The sequence below is a fragment of the Sturnira hondurensis genome, unplaced genomic scaffold (assembly GCF_014824575.4).
Source record: "Sturnira hondurensis isolate 20B ecotype Veracruz unplaced genomic scaffold, ASM1482457v3 Scaffold0020237, whole genome shotgun sequence".
Classification (NCBI taxonomy): Eukaryota; Metazoa; Chordata; class Mammalia; order Chiroptera; family Phyllostomidae; genus Sturnira; species Sturnira hondurensis.
This window is the reverse complement of record NW_028092868.1, coordinates 2,424,827-2,446,042: the sequence shown is the minus strand read 5'-3', so window position 1 is coordinate 2,446,042 and position 21,216 is coordinate 2,424,827. Positions and strand designations below refer to the sequence as shown.

Genomic DNA, 21,216 nt, shown 5'->3' with positions numbered 1-21,216 from the left:
CTCTGTCTGACTTATTTCACTTAGCATAATGCCTTCAAGGTCAAGATGTCCTTTTTTATGGCTGAATAGTTTATATGAGGAGGGTACCAAGAAAATTCCAGAATTTATTTATAAAAATTGTGTATTTATTCTTACATGTTTAAACTTCAGTCATCTTCAAATTACTTTCCATTTGATGCAATACACCTATCAAGACATTTTTTCCACTGCTCAAAACAGTGTTTGAGCCCTGGCTGGTGTAGCTCAGTGGATTAAGCACGGGCCTGTGAAGCAAAGGATCACGGTTCGATTCCTAGCTAAGGCACAAGCCTGGGTTGCAGGCTAGTTCCCAGTGGGGGTCACATGAGAGGCAGCCACACATTGATATTCCTCTCCCTCTCTCCTTCCCTTCCCCTCTTTCTGAAAATAAATAAATAAAGTATAAAAAAAAGTGTTTGAACTTACTGATTTTGATGCTTTTTAGTGCTTCTGCCATTGTTTCACCTTCCCACATATGCAAAACATTTCCCTTTGAAGACTTTTTTCATCTGGGGAAACCAAAAAAATAGCCACTCAGGGCAAGATCAGGTAATAGGGAGAGTGGGGCATGGGGTCATGCGGTTTGTGGTCAAAAGCTACTGAACACTCAACAACGTGGTGTGGGCTGGTGCGCTCATGAATCACCCATCATGAAACAAGCAAATGTGTTGAAAGAATCTTCAAAAAAACTGAAGCTGAATGCAGCCTCTCACAACAATGCCAGCTGTTACACTGCCACAGACGGGTTACTGGAACACTCAGCCAGGAAAGCCTGTACTATAAGGGGCCCACCTTCCAGGATTTTTTGGGTCTCCCCTCTTATACTACATCTTTATCCATCGATGGACACAGGTTGTTTCCAGGCCTGAGACTTCTAAGAAATGGAAGTTGTAGATAAATTGCTTTCTCTGATAAATCTTCAAAGCTACTTTTACATATCAGTCCTCAAATATAGTAGTTACCTGCTTAATTTTGGTACTAATTGTTAGTGTGGTGGAACCAGAGTGAAAGTTCTACATCAACAGGCTAACCACATAAACTGAAGGTTTAAATAATGGGTGTGAGGGTTTAAATACATTATCTTCTATCTTAACACATAACGATAGTTACTACTTTGAAGAGAAAAACTTTTCTAGGAGTTTGCATCATCTTGTGCAACTGTTTGATTTTAAACCTCTCGGTAAGGTAGTTGTTTTTGTTATTTTTGTTCTGACTTGTTTCCCACAACCCTTTAAAGCTGGAGGTAGTTTTTGTGGTTGATCATCTGGAATCACAAAAGGTCAGAAATTCTCCCCCAAAAGAAAACATATTCAGAAAATAACTTCTGGATACTTACATAATGTTAATGTACCTTTTATTTTCCTCATTTATTTTTTTAAGAAATACCTGCCAACTTTAAAAAAGGAATATTAAATATAGTGACAATACTTACAGTATGATCCATGTATGTCTGGAAGGAAATATACCAAAAATACAGTATTATCTCTGATGGATTTTGAATGATTTGTTTTATTATTTTTACAGATTTTTCAAATTTCTATAAATAGTGTACTTAATACTTACTGTAATCAAGAAAGTAAACATGTATTCTTATTTAGTTACTAGTAAAAGTGTATTGTTTGTCAGTGAATTTAGATACTGATTATTGATTATTAAATAACCCAACATAGAAGTTTACTAGAGTCTCACTTTAAACTCTTAAGATTGCTGTATTTGTAGGCATTCAGGTTTCCTTTAAAAGTAACTCTTTTCTTCAGGATTCAAAATCATGCAGAATAGAGCTCGATAAGTCTGAAATGGTGGAAAACTCAGGATTTGATGCAATGAGCGAAGAAGAGCTTGTAGCAGCTGTATTAGAGATAAGTAAGAGAGAAGCTTCACCGTCTCTGAGTCATGTAGATGATGATAAACCAACCAGCAGCCCAGATACTGGATTCGCAGAGGATGATATTCAAGAAATGCCTGAAAATTCAGACCCTATGGAAACTGAGAAGCCCAAAACAATCACAGAGCCAGGTAGGATTAATGAAGGTATCTGTTAAACAAAACACACCTGTGTTCCAAAGCTTTAATGTGAAAAATGGCTTCTAAATGATGGGAGGTAAGATGGATTTGTATAGTGTATAACAGTTAATAATATTTTCATGCTTTTTTAACAGTTTAAAAAAAGAAGTAAATAATGTGAGTAGTACCCAGAGGCTAATGGTAAAATATGCCATTCTTTTAGTTGTACATCAAAAGAAAAGTTAGTATTTTTATGTGCATTTAATAAATGTTTGTGTTAGTTTTTGGTCACTTTTCTCTCATCACTGGTCTCTCAGAAATGTGTATAATTCTTTCTTCATTTTTCTATATCGGAACTTGTACTAAGCTTTAGTGTATAGTCATCCCTCAGTGTCAGTGGGGGATTGGTTCCTGGACCCCTGAAGATACCAAAACTGACAGATGCACAAGTCTCTTGTGTAAATCAGCATAATAGTATTTAGGTATAACCTCTGCAGTTCCTCCCATATACTTTGAAATTATCTCTAGATTATTTCTAATGCCTAACACAATGTAAATGTTATGTAAATAGTTGTACCATATTGTTTGGGGAATAATGAGAAGAAAAGTTCATGCATGTTCAGTCCAGATGAAGCTAACATAGGCCTTAACTACTAGTACGTACCAGCAACAAGGCAGCATTTTTTTCCAAGTATTTTTTTATCAGAGATTGGTTGAATCTTTGGATGCAGAACCCATAGATCTGGAGGCTCAGCTATATAAATTATTCTCAAGTTCTTTGTTCTCCTTTGGGTCCATTCCTTCATAATCGTAGAAAGACCACTGAACTAAGAGATCTCTTGTCTTGGCTATATTGCTTACTAGCTGTTTTCTTACTCTGTATGGGGCTCTACCAGACAAATTTCAGGAGGTTTAAAGTAGAATGTTAGATAGTATATGCATCTAATGTAAAGTGTTAAACAGATTTTAAAAATTATTTTTTGTGGTTATTATTATTTATATTTTGTTACTTCTCAAGTTATCCATGGGAACAACCAAGCTAAGCCTTCGTACCTTGCACTGTGGGTATTTAAAAAATTTTAGGTAGAAAATTTTTACTACCTCTTTCTATGTCCAACTCTAATTTTTTTTCTTCTGATATCATTAATATCTGTATCTACTTAGCCAGCTAATGCGTTTTCAATAATCAGGCCTAGGATTTGGAGATGAAAAGAATGGTACTGTACCACAGAATTATTTTCTATATTCTTGGGGTTAGGACCTCATCAATTTTGAACTATTTTATGTGCAAGTGAAAAGAATTAATATATCCTCAATTTTTCTGGAGAAAAACGCTGGTGATTTTTGTTTGTAGGCGTTTCTTTTTTTATCCCTCTTGATGCAAGTATTCTTACGAAATCCCCTTCTCATAATAAACTTAAAATTACTGTTCTTAGATATTATTGGTTAATATTAGCACTTTTGACCCCTGTCCATTTATTTTCTGTTTTCAGCTCTTAATTTTTTGCTTAGTCCTACATATCCTTAAAATTAGCAAAGGCAGTTATGTACAATTAGTTCTAGATTATCTATGCCAGTGGAGGAGAACACTGAGGTTATCAAAACCATTAATGATCGAAGTTGGTTTTACTACTATAGCAGCTTTGGGGAGAGCAAACTTAAGTACTTTGTAGCCTGTATAGGGTGGGGCAAAATAGGTTTACGTTGTTTGTATGGAAAATAATACAATAATTAATAAATAATAGTTTAAGAATAAACTGTGTCTTGTGAACTCAAAACTTAAACCTACTTTTGCCCCACCCAGTATATAACATCCTCTATTCTTTTTTTTTTTTTAAGATTTTATTTATTCATTTTTAGAGAGGAAAGGAAGGAGAGAAGTATCAATGTGTGGTTGCCTCCTATGAGTCCCCCGCTGGGAACTGGCCTGCAACCCAGGCATGTACCCTGATTGGGAATTGAACCGCGATTGTGTGGTTCACAGGCCCACGCTCAATCCACTGAGCCACACCAGCCTGGGCTCATCCTCTGTTCTTTTTTATTTCCCCGCTGTGTAACCTGCTTCAGTGCCTGCAGCCTATAGGCAGAGGCCATGCGATGGTTCAAGTCTTCCCTCTCTTCTAATTATGTCTGTTGTGCCTTAGTTTCACCCATCGTTAAAACATCCTTAGGACTTTTATGTGCCTCTTCAGCTACTGCCCCCTTTCTTTGCTCCCTCCACAGCAGAAGTCTTTGAAAGAGTTGTTTAATTCATACTTCGTACTTTCTTATCACCCTCTCATTCTCCTCAGCTCTGTCCAAGTGGGCTTTCATCCCCACCGCTTCACTGAAATGGTGTTTTGATCAAGTTTACATGAGAAGTAGTTCACAACCCACCACTCCCTTCTTACCTACTTTATAAACTTTTTTCTCTGAGCTTCCATCATTCCATGCTTATTGGAGACTTGTTTGTTTTTTTAAGATTTTATTTATTTTTATCTTTAGAGGGGAAGGGAAGGAGAGAGAAGGGGAAAAATATCAATGTATGGTTGCCTCTCGTGAGTCCCCTGCTGGGAACTGGCCTGCAACCCAGGCATGTGCCCTGACTGGGAATCAAACCGCGACCGTGTGGTTCGCAGGCCCACACTCAGTCCACTGAGCTACACCAGCCAGGGGTCTTATTGGAGGTTTTTTTTTCCTTTCTACTAAACTAACTATTTCAGGTTTGGTTTTTTCCTTTGTTTTCCTTTCCTCATCAGAACTGTAGTTGTTGGAGTGTTCCAGGATACTGTACTTAGCTGTATCTTCTACCTAAGCTCTCTCCCTAAGTGATATGTAGTACCATAACCTCATATACTGATGAAATATCAAATTTACATTTCTAGCCTAGATCTCTCCTCTGAGCTTTAAACTTGTATGTTGAAGTGCCTACTTGAAATGTCCATTTGGCTATTTAATTTTTATCCCTGTTCTCCGAATACGCCTTCCCCATATCAGCAAATTGGTACCATGATAAATCCAGTTGCTCAGGCTGAAAAATATCTCCCTTGATTTGTTTTACTTCATACCTTGCATTCAGTCCATCAATAATTTAATCAGCTCTACCTACAAAATATGTCCTGAATCCAACCATTGATCAACATCTTCATAGCTACAACTCTAGTCTTCCATATCTCACCTCGGCCACCACAACTGATTCCTAATGTCTTTTTCCTCCACTGTTGTCCCCTACAGACCTTCTTTCATGAACAAAGCAGCTAAAGTAATCTTTCTGAAACATAAACCACACTGTCACTTTTCTGCTTAAAACTTGACTTCTCCCATTACATTTAATTCAAGTTTCTTACATAGGCCATCTCTACTCTACCCTTCTTTCACTCTACTCTTTCAGCCATAATGACATTTTTCTCTCTCCCTCAAATATGCTAAGTTCTTCCTCATCTCAGCCTTTGCACTTAAGTTTCTTGAGGACAAGAGCCATCTTGCCTTATTTATCACTATATCCATCCCTAGCTTCTATAACAGTGCCTAGCACATAGTAGATTCCCAATAGATATTTGGTGCCCAAGAGATTGTCTCAAGAATCAATTGAGGAGGGGCAGGAATGCTGGCCAAGTAAGGTTTCATTGTCCCCAGGCACTAGCCAGAGAGAACAGTGTGTGCAGAGGCCTAGATAAGAGAAAAGTCATAGCAAGTTAGTGAACCAGAAACCAAGTTCAAAATGAGCTACATGACTGGAGCATAGTGTTGAGGGGGAAAAACAAGAGATGAGTCTAGACAAGTTTTTACATGACCTAAAGCCATATTTAGGAGTTTGGACTTTTTTTCCAAAGCCATTAGGAAATTATTAAATAATTTTAAGCAAACAAGTGTTTGATAAAGAATTATATTTTTAAAAGAACAGTGTGTAGTTTATAGATTAGAGAAGAATCAAAGTAATCCTGTGAGACCTCTTAGAAAGTTATTGCAGTATTCCAGACCAAAAGTTAATGGTGCCCTTTTGGCATTGAAAAGAAAGGAAGTTGATGGATTCCATAGATAGGAAAAAATGTTTACCTGATACGAAGGATAAATGAGAAGTGAAAAATGACTCCCAGGTTTCTGTCATTAAAATAAAACCTGGGTGGACAGTGATCCCTTTCACTGAAATACAGAATGTAGTAAAGGAGCAGATTTTAACTGGGGTAGGGGCAGAGGTGGGTAATGTATTTAGTATAAGAATATTGAGTTTTGACACACAGTTCCCCTTTGATCCATTGTGCAAATTTCTAAAAAGTGTATCAATTCATGGTCGTATTTGTTCCCATAGATCTTAAGTAGTTTTTGTACCCATCTGATAATCTTGTCTTAAAGATAAATACAGGATATATATGTTTTGATAATAAAGTAGCAATACTCATCTTATGCCCTAAAATAGTAGCTTCAACTCCTATATCTTTCTTCCACTTGAAATGCTTAACATCATATAACTTTGAATGTCTCAGTTCCAAATTTCTCCAAGTAATCTGATTGGTTGACTGAAATATTTGTTCTTGGTTCATTAAGCTAAGGCCGAAGTGATACGCAGATTTGTATAGACTTCAGAGCTGCCTCTTCCAGGCTGTGGAAATGATTGTTTCTCCAAACATGGAGAAACGGAAGAAATCATTAATATCCCTAGTATAATTTTTAAAAATTGGGATCATACTGCTTTTTGCTCTTAGTGTATATCCTGAGTTTCTTTTCCTCTTGTGATGAATATTGAATTGGTGTTAGCAGTAAATATTCAGCAGTTCAATACAATTTTTAAAATGATGACTAGTTTCTGATTGATAGAATCTGAAACCAAGTTGCTATAAGCTTCAGAGTTGTCAGTGCTATAGAAAAGTATTAATCATTTGGTTTTTTGTGAGAATTTCTTTAACTTGTTATGGTGAGAATGTTTGCTTTGGTAAATGTTTGAGGTGGGTAGGCAGGTAGTTAGAGTCCTCGTCTCCCTATTTACCTTTAACACTTACCAGTATTACGAATTGCAGTGAATGTTGTTGCTCCACAGTTCAAATAACCAGAACAAAATCATGACCATACTGTTTATCCCAGCTATCCATAGGCTAGAGACTGAAGAAGAACAAAAAGAAATTGATGATTAATTTTTCTTTTACTTCACTAAATGAATGTTGTAAACATACATGTTGTGATATACTTGTGTGGTACATGAGGTATTTATTACATGTTTTATGGAACTCTTGATTCAGGATATGTACAAAGCTTATTTGATTATTAATGAAGAAACATGTAACATACATTGTAATAAATGGGGTAAATCTCATTATTAGTCTAATGATTCTAGCCTAATTCTTAATTTACTCTAAATAATACTTTTTGCTGGTACTTGGTCATGTGACCTTATGACCTATGGATGTGGCTGTTTAATTCTCCGTCCTAACCATAGTGCTTCTGGTGATTGATTAAGCTTCAGAACCATTGCTGTAGATCAGTGGATGTCAAAGAAGGGCAGTTTTGTTCCCCAGGGGGCATTTCACAATGTCTGTTAGTTTTGTTGTCACAACTGGAGGCAGCAGGTGGGGTTGTTGTACTGGCATCTAGTAGGTAGAAGCCAGGGATGTTGCTAAACATTGTACAGTGAACAGGACAGCCCTCCCCTAACAACAAAAAATTGTCCTACCCAAAATGTCAATAGTTCTGAGATTGAGAAACCCTGGGCTAGACTGTAGTAAAATGAAATTGTATGTCCCGTTGTGGTAAATTTACTCTCTGAACAGTAGATGCCACTGTAGTACAGAGATTTCAGTTTATTGGAGAGGATTTCCCAGTTATGTTACGTTCTGCTTCCTCAGATCCAGCCAGTTTTACTGAGATAACTAAAGACTGTGATGAGAATAAAGAAAACAAAACCCCGGAAGGATCTCAAGGAGAGGTTGATTGGCTTCAGCAATTTGACATGGACCGTGAAAGGGAAGAGCAAGAGCTTCAGCAGGCCTTGGCTCAGAGCCTCCAGGAGCAAGTAAGAGTCGTATTGCTGCTTTTTCTATACCTATCTTTCCCAAGAAATAGAATAGTAATAATAATAATGAACATGTGTTAAGCACTTACTAGGTGTGAGGCTTTGTTCCAGGTGATTTGAATACATTATCATTGATCTACCAACCCAAACAAAAACAACTTTGGAGCTTTGCATTGGATTTGAAACAGATACGGTGATAGTTTTTCTGTTTTTGAAAATCCAAATGCAACAAAATATATTGTTGGTTACTTCCCATTAGCAATAATTCCCTGCATGCTAAAGCAAGAGCGGTTATTAGACCCCATCCCGGTCCATCCTGTTTGCAAGCTGTAGAAACAGCCAGTATAACAGCATGATTTTATCTTTAACATTTTAAGGCAATGTATTTGTTTTGGTCATTTTCTCACAATATGAGTCCTTCCCTATGAATTATTTGGAGATAAAATTTCTAGAAATATTATCTGATACTTAGATTTTAGTCACATACTAACACTTATCTGCTCTCCTCTTGATGTAGTAATCTATTCTTTAATTTTTAGTTTTTTATACTTACATTTGCCAAAGCTGGCTTATTTGCATGGTTGTAGTCATTAAGGTGGCAAACTAAAAGGCGATGTCTTTGTGCTTGTCTAATCCTGTACAATCCGAGTCATGTTAAGTAATAAAGATTTACTAAGACTCCCTAGAATGAATGCACAGTTTTATTGTTTACAGACAATCAGATTAAGAAATCCAATTTCTATAGAACAGTGGGCTCCAAGCTTAACTACAATTAATATTGCCTGGGGAGCTTTAAAAAATACTGAGGTTCATAAGGAAAATAATACAGTAATTAATAAATACCAATGCAGAAAGAAACTATGTTTCATGTACTCACAAGTGCAAACCTACTTGTTTGTCCTGCCCTATATTTTTCTCAGTTGTGAGAGTATGATTATAAAATGAAGTTTCTATAGTTTGGTATACCTGCATCATTCTATTAATAACAGAAAGAGAGTCTCTTTCTGTTTTCAGCACAGACTTTGTGCTTGGAAAAGTTTAAGTAATCTTATTTCCCCTTAGAGAATATCTCTGTTGGTTTTTAAACACAGTATTTATTGCCTGCAGTACTGTAATGTAGAATAGCTTGTTCTAAGTTCTTTAAAAACAAGTCTAGAGTTGAGGAAAGTATAAAATTATCCTGATTAAATTATATTTTTTCTTCATTCATGCATTGTTTGTGAATTATCTTTTCTTATAGTCAACATTTCCCTACTTCTTTTTATAATTAGTCATCTAGTTGAGACATTTTTAGAGGTACCAGTTTTTCTAAGAGAACTTCAGATGTATTTAGAAAAGTAATAGTCAATAGCATTCATTTAATATTTACCAAGCATCTGTTATGTGTCTTGGTTTCTTTAGCAAGAACAAAAATACAAATCTACGAATAATATCTTGTGGAAATAATGTTTATCCTGCTGTCATAAACTCTGTGTCATTGGTGTGCTAGAGCCAGTTCACTGTCAGCTCAGGAGAGCCAGCTTTATACACCTCTTTCCAACCCTGCATTCAGTGTCACATTGGTAGCCTAAGATTGGCCATGGTGAGAGTGCTTACACAGTGGAAATCAGTGCATGCCATAAATCGGGGAGAACAGAGCAATTTGCTAAGTAGCTGCCATATGCCAGGTATTTCATACAAGTACGGAAGAAGGGGATTATATCATAATGTCACATTGAATGGTTTTTGGTTGGCATGCCTAATGTCACTTACTAGCAAAGATAGCATTTAAGCCTTTTTAATCCCTGGGGGTGTGTTTTAGGAGGAAATACAGAACTTTTCCACATCCTTCAGTAGGTCATAGTCCAAACATCCATAAAATTATGGAAAACATTATTGGCAAATACTTCTAGCGCAACTGATTTTATCTTCATTAAATAGGTTTTAATCAAGACGTCTTTAAATACCTTAGTTTTGTTCTTGTCTCTTTAGGAAGCTTGGGAACAGAAAGAAGATGATGACATCAAAAGAGCTACAGAGTTAAGTCTTCAAGGTATGGAGATTATTTTAATTACCTTTTTTAATGGTGAAATGTATCACACAGAGAAGAGCATGAAAAGTGGGTTTGTTAGTTTAAGTAACAGTAAATTTGAACACCTTCCAGGTAAAGAAATAAAACCTTGGAAGTTATCTAGATACCCTTCCTTCCTCCTCCCTCCCAGAGGAAACCACTGTTCTAACACTTGTATTAATTAGTAGCTTGATTTTTCTTTTCCCCTTTTTAAAAAAATCTTATTTTGATTTTAGAGAGAGAGAGAGGAAGGGAGGGAGAAAAACATTGATTGGTTGCCTTCCTCACACGCCCATTCCAGGGACTGAACTGGCAACCTTTTGGTTTGCAGGACGATACCACACCAACTGGGGTATCATTATTAGCTTCGTTATTTTAAAAATAGTACTTACTGTATTTATAGCCCTAAACAATATATTTTTATTTGAAAAAATTAAATAGCTAAGACAATCTATCTGTAATTCACCTGTGTGAAAGAGCAATATTCCCACGGTTAAGCTTCCTAGGAGAAGATGAGATGGCTTCAGTTTCCCCGAGAATTTAAAAGAGCTCATTCTGGGGAAGTCAGTGAGCAGTTATGAGTAAGTATTCAGAAACATAACGTTCACCATAGTCATGGCATTCGGCAGAATTCATATATGAACCAAGTGCTGCGCATCCACAGGAGCACGTAGTCTCCAGAAGTAAGCTAACTGTATTTTGTGTTTTCTAAGATCATTGTGGTCTTTCTCCAACTCTCAGAGATAGATCAAAGCAAACATTTTATTGGTACAAAATGAGTGTTCTAGGTTTGTCTAGACACCATGACATTTAGGAAAGAGCAAGAATTTGGCTGGAACATGGTAGAAACAGTTCCAAATAAGAATTCAAGCTAAGCTCACCAAGACATTCTGTCCTCAGATTTAAAAGATGGCACTGTGGTGGTGATGATGGCTGTATCAAGTTGTATTGTTCCAATTTATTTATTTTTTTTATTTTTATTTTTTAGGTTTTTAATTTTTTTCAAAATTTTTTTATTTTTAATATATTTTATTGATTATGCTATTACAGTTCTATTCCCCCCTTCATTCCCCTCCCCCTGCACACCCCCTCCCCCACCATTCCCCCCCTTTAGTTTATGACCATGTGTCCCAAGTTCTTTAGATTCTATATTTCCCATACTGTTCTTGCCCTCCTCCCTATCTATTTTCTACCTACCATCTATGCTACTTACTCTCTGTACCTTCTCCCCCTTCTTCTCCTCCCACCCCCCTGTTTCTGACCCTCCATATGATCTTCATTTCTATGGTTCCGCTCCTGATCTAGCTGTCCTCTTGGTTTGCTTTTGTTTTAGGTGTGGTTGTTAATAACTGTGAGTTTGCTGTCCTTTCACTGTTCATATTTTTCATCTTCTTTTTCTTATATAAGTCCCTTTAGCATTTCATATAATAAGGGCTTGGTGATGATGAACTCCTTGAACTTGACCTTATCTGAGAAGCACTTTATCTGTCCTTCCATTCTAAATGAAAGTTTTGCTGGATAAAGCAATCTTGGCTGTAGGTCTTTGGATTTCATGACTTGGAATACTTCTTTCCAGCCCCTTCTTGCCTGTAAGGTCTCTTTTGAGAAATCTGCTGACAGTCTGATGGGTACTCCTTTGTAGGTGACTGTCCCCTTATCTCTTGCTGCTTCTAGGATTCTCTCCTTCATTTTAGTCTTGGCTAATGTAATTATGATGTGCCTTGGTGTGTTCCTTCTTGGGTCCACCTTCTTTGGGACTCTCTGAGCTTCCTGGATTTCCTGGAAGTCTATTTCCTTTGCCAGACTGGGGAAGTTCTCCTTTATTATTTGTTCAAATAAGTTTTCCACTCGTGGCTGTTTCTTTTCCCCTTCTGGTACCCCTATAATCCGGATGTTGGAACGTTTGAAGATGTCCTGGAGGTTCCTAAGCCTCTCCTCATTTTTTTTGAATTATTGTTTCTTCATTTTTTTGTGTTTGGTCATGTTTTTCCTTGATTTGAGTCCCAGTTTCCTTTCCATCGCTGTTGGTTTCCTGTGCATTTCCCTTCATTTCAATTAGTTTAGCCTTCATTTGTTCCTCTAATTTGTGACTAAAATCAACCAGTTCTGTGAGCATCCTGATCACCAGTGTTTTGAACTGTGCATCTGAGAGATTGGCTATTTCTTGGTCGCTTAAGAGTTATTGGCTCTGGGGCTTTGAGTTCTTGAGCCATAAAGTTTTGGTCTGTTCTTGCCAGTTACGTATGAGGGGCAGAGCCCTAGGTGTTCACCAGGACTGGGCGACCCAGTCGCTGGGTTGTGATGCTGTATGTGGGGGCAGAGTCAGAGAGGGGCAGTGGTGGTCCCCTCTGCTGCTTCCTGCTGCTGGGGCTGCACAGTCAGTCTCACTGCTCGTTCCTTCGCCTGGTTTATCTGCGTGCAAATGTGTGACCTGGATCAGCCTGCCGCCTTGCGCCCTCACTAGGTCTGCCCATCGCAACCCCACACCTGGGATCTGCCAACCGCTGCCCCGTGCCTGGGTTGGTCTGGCTGAGTTTTCCTGCGCAATCCCGCTCCGCCAGCCGCTGGCTCCACCCCTCTTACTGGTCTGACTGAACAGTTCATTGTTGTCGGACTTCCGTATAGTTCTGTTTTCTGTGTTTTGGTTGCATTTTTGTTACTAAAACTTTGTTGTCTTTAAACTTGGTTATACGAGGAGGCACAGTGTTTCCACCTATGCCGCCATCTTGGCCAGAAGTTTAATGAATCATTTTAATCGAGAAACTTGTGTCCTTGAGTTCTAAGAAATTTTCACTGATTTTCTCTTCTCCACATTCTCTGTTCTCTTTTGAAACTCCTATTATCCAGACTTTCTAGTGTGGTCTTTTTTTTTCCATTTTAAGGTTTTACATATTTATTTTAGAGAGAGGGGAAGGGAGGGAGAAAGAGGGAGAGAACATCAGTGCGTGATTGCCTCTAACGTAGCCCCCACTGTGGGTCTTGCCTGTAACCAAGGCATGTGCCCTGACTGGAAATTGAACTGGCGACCCCTTGGTTCACAACCCGCACTCAATCCACTGAGCTACACCATCCAAGGCTCCAGTATGGTCCTTCTAATTTTCTCATCTTTTTTCTTCAGTTTTCCATCTTTTTGTCATTTTACTCTGGTCTCTGGGAAGTTTTTCTGACTGTATCTGTAACTCCGAACACTCTTTTGAGTGTTTTATTTTTATATTTTTAAAAACTGATTTTTGTGCATGTATGACTATTTTTTTAATAATGTTTTGTTTGTTTTGTTTTGGCTTGGTTCATGGAAACAATATCATCTCAGTTCTCTGAGGATATTAAATATAGTTCATTTGTTTGTTTATTTAAAGTTTACAGTCCCTGCCCCACTGGTTTGGCTCAGTGGATTGAGCACTAGCCTGCAAAGCAAAAGGTCACCAGTTCAATTCCCAGTCAGGACACATGCCTGGGTTGTAGGCCAAGTCCCCAGGTGGGGGTGGGCAAGAGGCTGCCAATTGATGTTTCTCCCCCTGCCCCTCTCTCCCTGCTTTCTTCTCTCTCTAAAAATAAGTAAGTAAAATATTTTTTAAAAATAAAATTATATTCTCTTCAGTTTTTTCTACAAGACTCTGTTTTTGTGTTCTTCAGAATTTAACAACTCTTTTCTGGATTCACTGGGTTCTGATGAGGACTCTGGAAATGAGGACGTTTTAGATATGGAGTACACAGAAGCTGAAGCAGAGGAACTGAAGAGAAATGCCGAGGTAAGTGACGTGTTACTCCCTGAGGGCCCCTGGTCGGACAGTCAGTATTGTTTCTGCTCCTCATCTTCACAGGCCCCACTGTCAGTTTCCATTGGAGAGTCACTTCTGCCCCTGTGGCAGCCATCAAGTGGCCTTTGCTTTTTCTTGTCCTTTGCTCTTCAATTCTTACAAGACTCAAAACAAAATGAAACAAAACCAGAAATACACCCTGACCACCTTACATGCAGTTAGGTGATAATAACTGAGTAACTTGGCTCTCCAGGTCATATGTATATTAAATCATCTTTAGTTCTCCCAAAACTATAAAATCTGTTGAATGAAAGGTGTTAACTAGAATGCATTGGAATCTTTTATCTTTCTTTTTTGTAAATAATTGCTTTGTTTTCATTTTACCATATTCTTTTGTCACTTTATACCCCTGAGTATGCTTTTTAAAAGGCATCATCCATTTAAGTAGTTTTTATTCTGCTTGTTAAAGACTAGGTCTTTATACGCATTTTATTTCATTTTATTTTTAAAGATTTTATTTATTTATTTTTAGAGAGAGAAAGGGAGAGTGAAAAGGAAGAGAAACATCTATTGGTTGCCTCTCACACACACCCAACCAACCAGGGACCTGGCCCACAATCCAGGCATGTTCCCTGCCTGGAAATCAAAGTGGTGACCTTTCAGTTTGTGGGACAACATCCAGCTCACTGAGCCACACCAGTCAGGGCTACACAGTTTATTTTTCATGGCTGTGCTATATTCCCTCAAATGACTATACTATTCATTTTATTTTTAACTAACATTGAGCATTTTAAGTTGTTTCTGTTTTTTCACTGTAATAAATCATACATTGAGGAACTATGTAAGGTTGTAATGTTTTCTATGTTTAGGACTTTTACTGTATCAAAGTTTAAGAATATTTTGATGGTTTCTGGTTTATATTTATATGTAGCTGAATTTGTGTCCATAATTGTGCCTAATAGTGCTGCCTCAGTGTAGGAGTATCTCTTTTCAGTTTTGTTTTATTTTTCTAACAATATTTTAATAGCATTTAAAAATATTTCAAGCCCTGGCTGGTGTAGCTCAGTGGATTAAGTGTGGGCCTGCGAACCACACAACCACAATTTGATTACCAGTCAGGGCACATGCCTGGGTTGCAGGCCAGTTCCCAGCAGGGGATGCACAAGAAACAACCATACATTGATATTTCTCTCCCTCTCTCCTTCCTTTTCCCTCTAAAGATAAATAAATAAATAAAATCTTTCAAATAAAATAAATACATTTTAAAAATATTTCAAATGTAAATGTTTACCCATAATCTCTATAGCAACACACCAACTCTTCATTTTTCTTCCTGTTTTTTAGTACTTAACCATTAACATACTTATTTGTGTAGATCTGTGATTATTTTGTGCATTTACGTGGGTTTGAAAAACAAGTTAATATGTTAATGGCCCATAGGATCTTTTTAAATAACTGAATAATATTGTATTGAGTTGTTACACCACTAACTATTTAACTATTATTGGGCCTGTTGTTCCAACTTTCTGTTATTAAAGGTAATGCTACAGTAAGTAATTTTGTACATGTGCTTTTTTCTTCTTTCAAATTATTTTTTTAGGATGCATTCTCAGTTGGGAGTAGAATTTATTGAATCTGACTACACCCGCACTAAAACGTAGCCATGTCAGCTTTAATAATAAATTTAAATTTGATGTCTTGCTTTTATTCAAACAAGCAGTTAAAAGTCATGCCCACTTCTGTTCCCCAGACAGGAAATCTTCCTCATTCCTATCGACTCATCAGTGTTGTCAGCCACATTGGTAGCACTTCTTCTTCAGGTAAGTGGGCAAAATGATTTCAGCATTTTATAAACGAAGTAGCCAGCATTTACTCTGTAGTAGGCAGCTCTATTCCTCGCTTTGGGGGGTGTAATTTGAATGCATCAAGAAAAACTTTGAAATCTTTTGTCAAAAAGTTGTCCTGGTGTGGTATATTCCCCCCTTAAATGTTTGTACTTGTTTTTAATGGTTTTTGGAAATTTGCGGGGAGTGGGGTAAGGTAGATAGTGTGGCTGTTTCTGTCTCTTTCTGAAACTTTCTGTATCTAAGAAAAATTCAGACATTTTTTAAAACCTCAATTTTAAGATTTTGGTTTTTTTCAGGTCATTACATTAGTGATGTGTATGACATTAAGAAGCAGGCGTGGTTTACTTACAATGACCTAGAGGTATCTAAACTCCAAGAGGCTTCGGTGCAGAGCGATCGGGATCGGAGTGGTTACATCTTCTTTTACATGCATAAGTAAGAAACTTTCCAGATCTGAGGCCACAGGCTAAAAATTACCCAACTCTTTTTCCTTTCTTTAAGAATCAAATGTTCCCATCACTTAATTGGTTGGTAATTTTGGTTTTGTTACCTTTGCTTCAGGCTTATGTCTTAGTTCCATATAAGTCCAGAATAATTTCTTTCTTAACTCAGCACTAATTACTCATCACACCGTAGCATGTAGATATGGAACTTGAGACTCCTTTATTTGATAGAAGCTGTCTTATAGTTGTATCAGCTAGGAAATCCGAGTTATGTTGATGGAAACTATATAACATTTTTAGGAAAGCTGACTGTTACCAGCCTTCCTCCCACCTGTTCGCAGAAATCAACACTTTGGGTTAAAGTGGTGACTAAATAAATGAGCTGCTTATTTAATAATAATTAGGCACCAAATGGGGTTGTGCATACTTTATCAGTGTGTGCTTTCTGTCTATTTATTGGCTTTGCTCACTAAATGCTCATTTTGGGGTTTGTTTTATTTTAAGGGAGATCTTTGATGAGCTGCTGGAAACTGAAAAGAACTCTCAGGCGCTTAGCATGGAAGCGGGGAAGACCACTCGTCAGACCTCATGAGGAGCAGACTCCTGGGTTGGCAGTGCACACTGCACGTGCTCCCTTACTGTCACCCCCTCACCTGCCCTCTGCCGGAGGAAAATGCAGAACTCTGCTTGATGCGGGAGCAACAAACAGCTCAGGGCCAAACCAAAAGACGAAAATTGCAATTTTGCGGAATGCTCCATGCTAATTGTTTTATGGAAACTTTGCTCTCACCTCTATAGCTGACTATCCTCTCTCTCCTACAAGAGTAGCACTTCCTTTTGTCTTTGAAATATATGTTGTAAATATATATATATGTATATATATGTACATACACACATATATGAGGAATGAATGGAGCCTTAAAAGAGTTACGATGAGCCACCAGAGTATTCCTGCTCAAAATTAGTAGCACGGCAGTTTGGAAAGAAATGAAGTTGTCAAAGAGTCCATTCACCTAAGAGATGTGTGAAGGTATACATATCAGTTAGCATTTAGCTTTTACGTTCCTTGAGTAGTTTCACTCAAGTCTGTGATCTTTCATGCGTGTTCTTATTAGTGAAGTTCACTGGAAAACCAGCTCTCCATGTTACACTAAGGACAGTCTGTGCTCCTTGCAAAGGAGGGGCATTTCTGCCACCTGACTTGGGGGCTTTTTTAAAAAATTCATGGATTTGTAATGCTTTTGCTGTTTACATGCAGTCCCAAGAAATGGATTGTTGGTGCTTGGAATGTGTTAAGATCCCACATTTGGTATTAATTGTACACTTTGTATTTTCTTTAAAAGAGATTTCTTCAGTGTGTTCACTGTATATCATCTATATTATTATGATGGTGAAGATAGAATCTTTGATTTTTCTTCTGTGTCATTCTTTTGTGGAGCAAGCATTACCCTTTAAAACTTTACGAGGTAGGAAAATAATTGGGACACCCCAGCAAGGGTCCTTAGGGGTGAGGGAGGATGCTAGCATCTCCATCTCAGACAGAGAGGTCAAGAGGGGTGTTCTTGTGTTAGTTTAAACTCTGGGCCGCTAGAGCTAAAAGCCCTACTAGGAGTGTGAAGTAAGTACATGAACTATGGAATGAAGTTTGAACATTTAACCGTTTGCTGTCTGTCTGGCTTTGCCCTTTAAACAGACTGGGAATTAAAATGTAATTAGTTTAGGTAATCACAAGAACACACACACAGAAACGGTGCATAATCCATTTACCTTACTGTTTAGGTGCTTTGAGTTGATGTTCTATGGGAGTGCAACATTAACTGCTACATTAGTCACCCGACTGACTTAAGCAGCCTGATTCAGCAACTTGTGAAACCATGTAAAGACTTTGAGAGTAGAATTCTGTCCAAAAAATAACTTTGTGAGCCCAGGGATCATTAAGATCATAGTTAACTATAGCAGACTGAAATCTTTGGTATTTCTCTTTTTTTTCCCTCTTGCTTTTATTGTAAACAAGATTACTCTCCCATTCTTAATAGGGGCATAAAACTATGTCTGGTTTTCAAGGAGAGAAAATATTTTAAAGTTTATTATCACAGAAGATGCAACATCTTTTCTGGAAAATTGCCTTAAGAGAGCTCCAGCCCCAGCTTTTGAAACTTGGATGTGTTCTGACATAGTAACCTCTTCTAAAATTTTGAATCTTTGAATTATAAATGGCCTCAGCACTTTGCTTGACTGCTTATAAAAACGTTGCCTCCTATCATTTATGTAGATAGTGCTCTGGTGAATGTTCCAGTGGTAGGATATGCAGGGGTAGTATAGAGCAGAGGGAAATACTTGTTTTAAAAACTAGCTTTTTCCACTGGGGAGCCATTTTCTTTTTCCTTGAAAATAGCTGGTTTTCTCATACAAGTGAAATGGTGATCAAATTCTTTAGCTATTTATTACTTCCCTGTGTCTGTATTTGAGATTTTGAGAAGTGCTATTAAAAAAAAGGTGGGATTTCGAAATGAGAGAGGGGTACATTAGGCCATAAAAAAATAGAAATAATGCCATAAGCCTAGATGGTCGGTGAAGTATCCTCGTTAACTTGCTTTTCATAGCTTGCGTGTGATGTATGGTTTAGAAGTACTCTTGGCTCAGAAACCTAATTTGATTTGGTCTTCATGTGTTGGGCACAGCTTAGTTGAATGAATACAGGTTACTGGGGTAGATGAGTTATCTCACTGAATTTTCCTCAATAGCTGTTCATGGTTGTAGCCTGGTCAGTTTTTCTCTCTTCACTCCTTTATTACCCCCTTTACAATTACTTTCATATTTTGGTTTAGTGAACGATTAATGACTACAGATGGAGATTTTTATCTGGACCATGTTAACTTTTTTTAGCTCACTGTATATATTTAAAAATTCTAAGTAGATAATATTTTTTGTGCAGTGTGATCTATTTGCTTAGAGTCAGGAGGTGGTGCCTTTGGTATGTCGGGCCAGGGGGTACCAAGTGCTGCAGTCCCAGGCAGTCTGCACAGTCACTACCTTTCCTGGTGAGCATACCACATGTGGTGGCCACATACCTGGGAAGGACATTGAATTAGAACACGACAGCACTTGGTTCTGCACACAACTGATCTCAGTGGGGAATTTCTTTTTTGTTTTTAAGGGAAAATTAAACTAAACTTCAAACCTGTTGATTCTTATTGGCTGATGTCATTATGGAGAATTAAAAGGTTGCATGTGGCCAGATACTATCTCTCGTCACTTTGGTAGCCGTGACTGTAATGTAAGCTTGTGAGAAGATGAACTCTGTTTTTCTGGCAGTATATTTATGTGTGCGTGTGCACTTTTACATTTTGTTTCAGCAAGATAGAAAAGAAGCAAATCCATGGCTTGTGCTATTTATATTTTTGTTCCAAAAGCTGTTTTTTTACTTGCCACGGTCTGTTGCTTAAGAAGTATGCGGTGACACTTACATATCAGCTGACTCTGGGAGGTAGCCTTAGACTGCGCAGTTCCTCCTCTCTCTAGTCTAGTGTGGAGTTCTTCTGAAAGAGAAGCTCTACGAATTAAAACCTCAGCAAGTGAATTTGTGGCGTACCCTTCCCTACTGCGGCTAGCATTACGTTAACTAGACAGCCACAGCTACGGGTGTAGTTGTTGATGGAGGTTATTTGAATACACCTAAATTAAAGAAATCCTTGTAGTGTCTCAAATAGCTGAGCATTGTGAGTGTAGAGAGCATGGGGAAGAAACTTACAGAAAGACGGTAGTTCATAAACTCATTTGTGATCTGAAGAAAAATTACGTTAAAAACAATACCCTTCTTGCTCACTCTTCTCTGTCTGGTGAAGTGACACTGTGGATGCTCTTAGTCATCCAGACTTTTTTTTTGGCACCCTTTTGATTTAATACCAACCCCCTGAGGTAGTGTTTTGTGTTAAATTGGGGAAACAGCTAGATTCCCGATTACATGTACATCTTGCATATGTGTGGAGATTTTTAGAAAAATCCACAACAACCCAGCACCAGTTGCAGGTCACATAGAACAGATGTCCCCCAAAGCAGATGTCCTTTTCCTCCTCCCATCTTGCTTTACACTGAGTAATGCTCTCTTTAAACGTGTACAAAAACCAGATTCCTGCCCTCTAACATCTAGTACATGACTTCAAAATTCTAATGTCTTTATTGATAGGTCTTATTAGCATCTGAAAAAATTTTTTTTTAGTTGGGAAACTATAGTTTGTTAAGCTTTGAGAGTTTTGTGACAGAATCCTTTGGCCGTGTCTCACTGCAGTCATTGACCCCTTCACGGCATGCTTTGATTGCTAGACATCAGGCAGTCTCTTTGGTTGTATCATATTTAAAAAAGAGTAAATTTTCTTTTCCATATGTGCTATGTGTCTGAGGTTTTGTGGTTTTAATTAGAAAGTGTGCAAGTATGAATATAAGCAATCGATTTTGGTAACATTGGACTTTTCTTAAAGTACAGAGGTCTGAAGAATAGACATGTACACTGGTGTAAGAATAGAGTGGATGGAGGGTCTGGATCGGGACCCAAGTTCGTTAGGTCACGTGCCAAAACAAAGACAAGCAAGCAACTGAACTGGTCTTTCAAGCACAAGGATGCAGAGTGCGATCACATGTGGTCGTACACACCGCGGTCCCAGGTTTCCCTCCCTCCGACTACCCTGGCCTGCTAGTGTCGGTTTGTGCTAAGGAGAGGAAGCCAAGTAAGCTGCCTGCACGGGGCCTGACTGAGCCCCTCCCGGGTTTGCTGGCAGCTTTGGCCACATTATCTGTGAGGTGATTTTCTTTGCGTTGAGTGACTTCTGGTTCTCATTCTTTGTTTCGTTGTGTATGGAGCAGCACTTTGTCTGTGTTTTAGCAGAACTGTTCCTCTTTATCCTTTACGGTTTTTCCTTGTTTTGGTTTCCTTTTTAAATTATGCATAGAGGTTTTTTGTGTGTGAAATTAAAGCCTTTATTAACCTGTGTTGGTTTGATTTATTTCTGGAAAGGACATTCTTGCAGACATTTAACTGTAGTTGTTGAAATTGTGGAAATCACCTCCTGGTGGCCTCAAATGGGCTTTCCATGCTTCACTGTTAAACCCTAAAGGA

General features: G+C 38.0%; 1 protein-coding gene across 2 annotated transcripts in view; it reads left to right on the top strand.

Moving 5' to 3' along the window:
* USP37 (ubiquitin specific peptidase 37) overlaps positions 1–21,088 on the top strand; it is an 81,051-nt gene extending 59,963 nt beyond the window's left edge. For both annotated transcript variants that reach the window (XM_037029165.1, XM_037029164.1), the window contains 7 exons: positions 1,776–2,034; positions 7,839–8,005; positions 9,977–10,037; positions 13,689–13,804; positions 15,564–15,633; positions 15,957–16,095; positions 16,608–21,088. In XM_037029165.1, coding sequence (XP_036885060.1) covers positions 1,776–2,034; positions 7,839–8,005; positions 9,977–10,037; positions 13,689–13,804; positions 15,564–15,633; positions 15,957–16,095; positions 16,608–16,695 — 900 coding nt within the window. In that variant the 3' untranslated portion in view covers positions 16,696–21,088. The remainder of the gene's footprint in view (positions 1–1,775; positions 2,035–7,838; positions 8,006–9,976; positions 10,038–13,688; positions 13,805–15,563; positions 15,634–15,956; positions 16,096–16,607) is intronic.
* Positions 21,089–21,216: the final 128 nt, after the last annotated feature.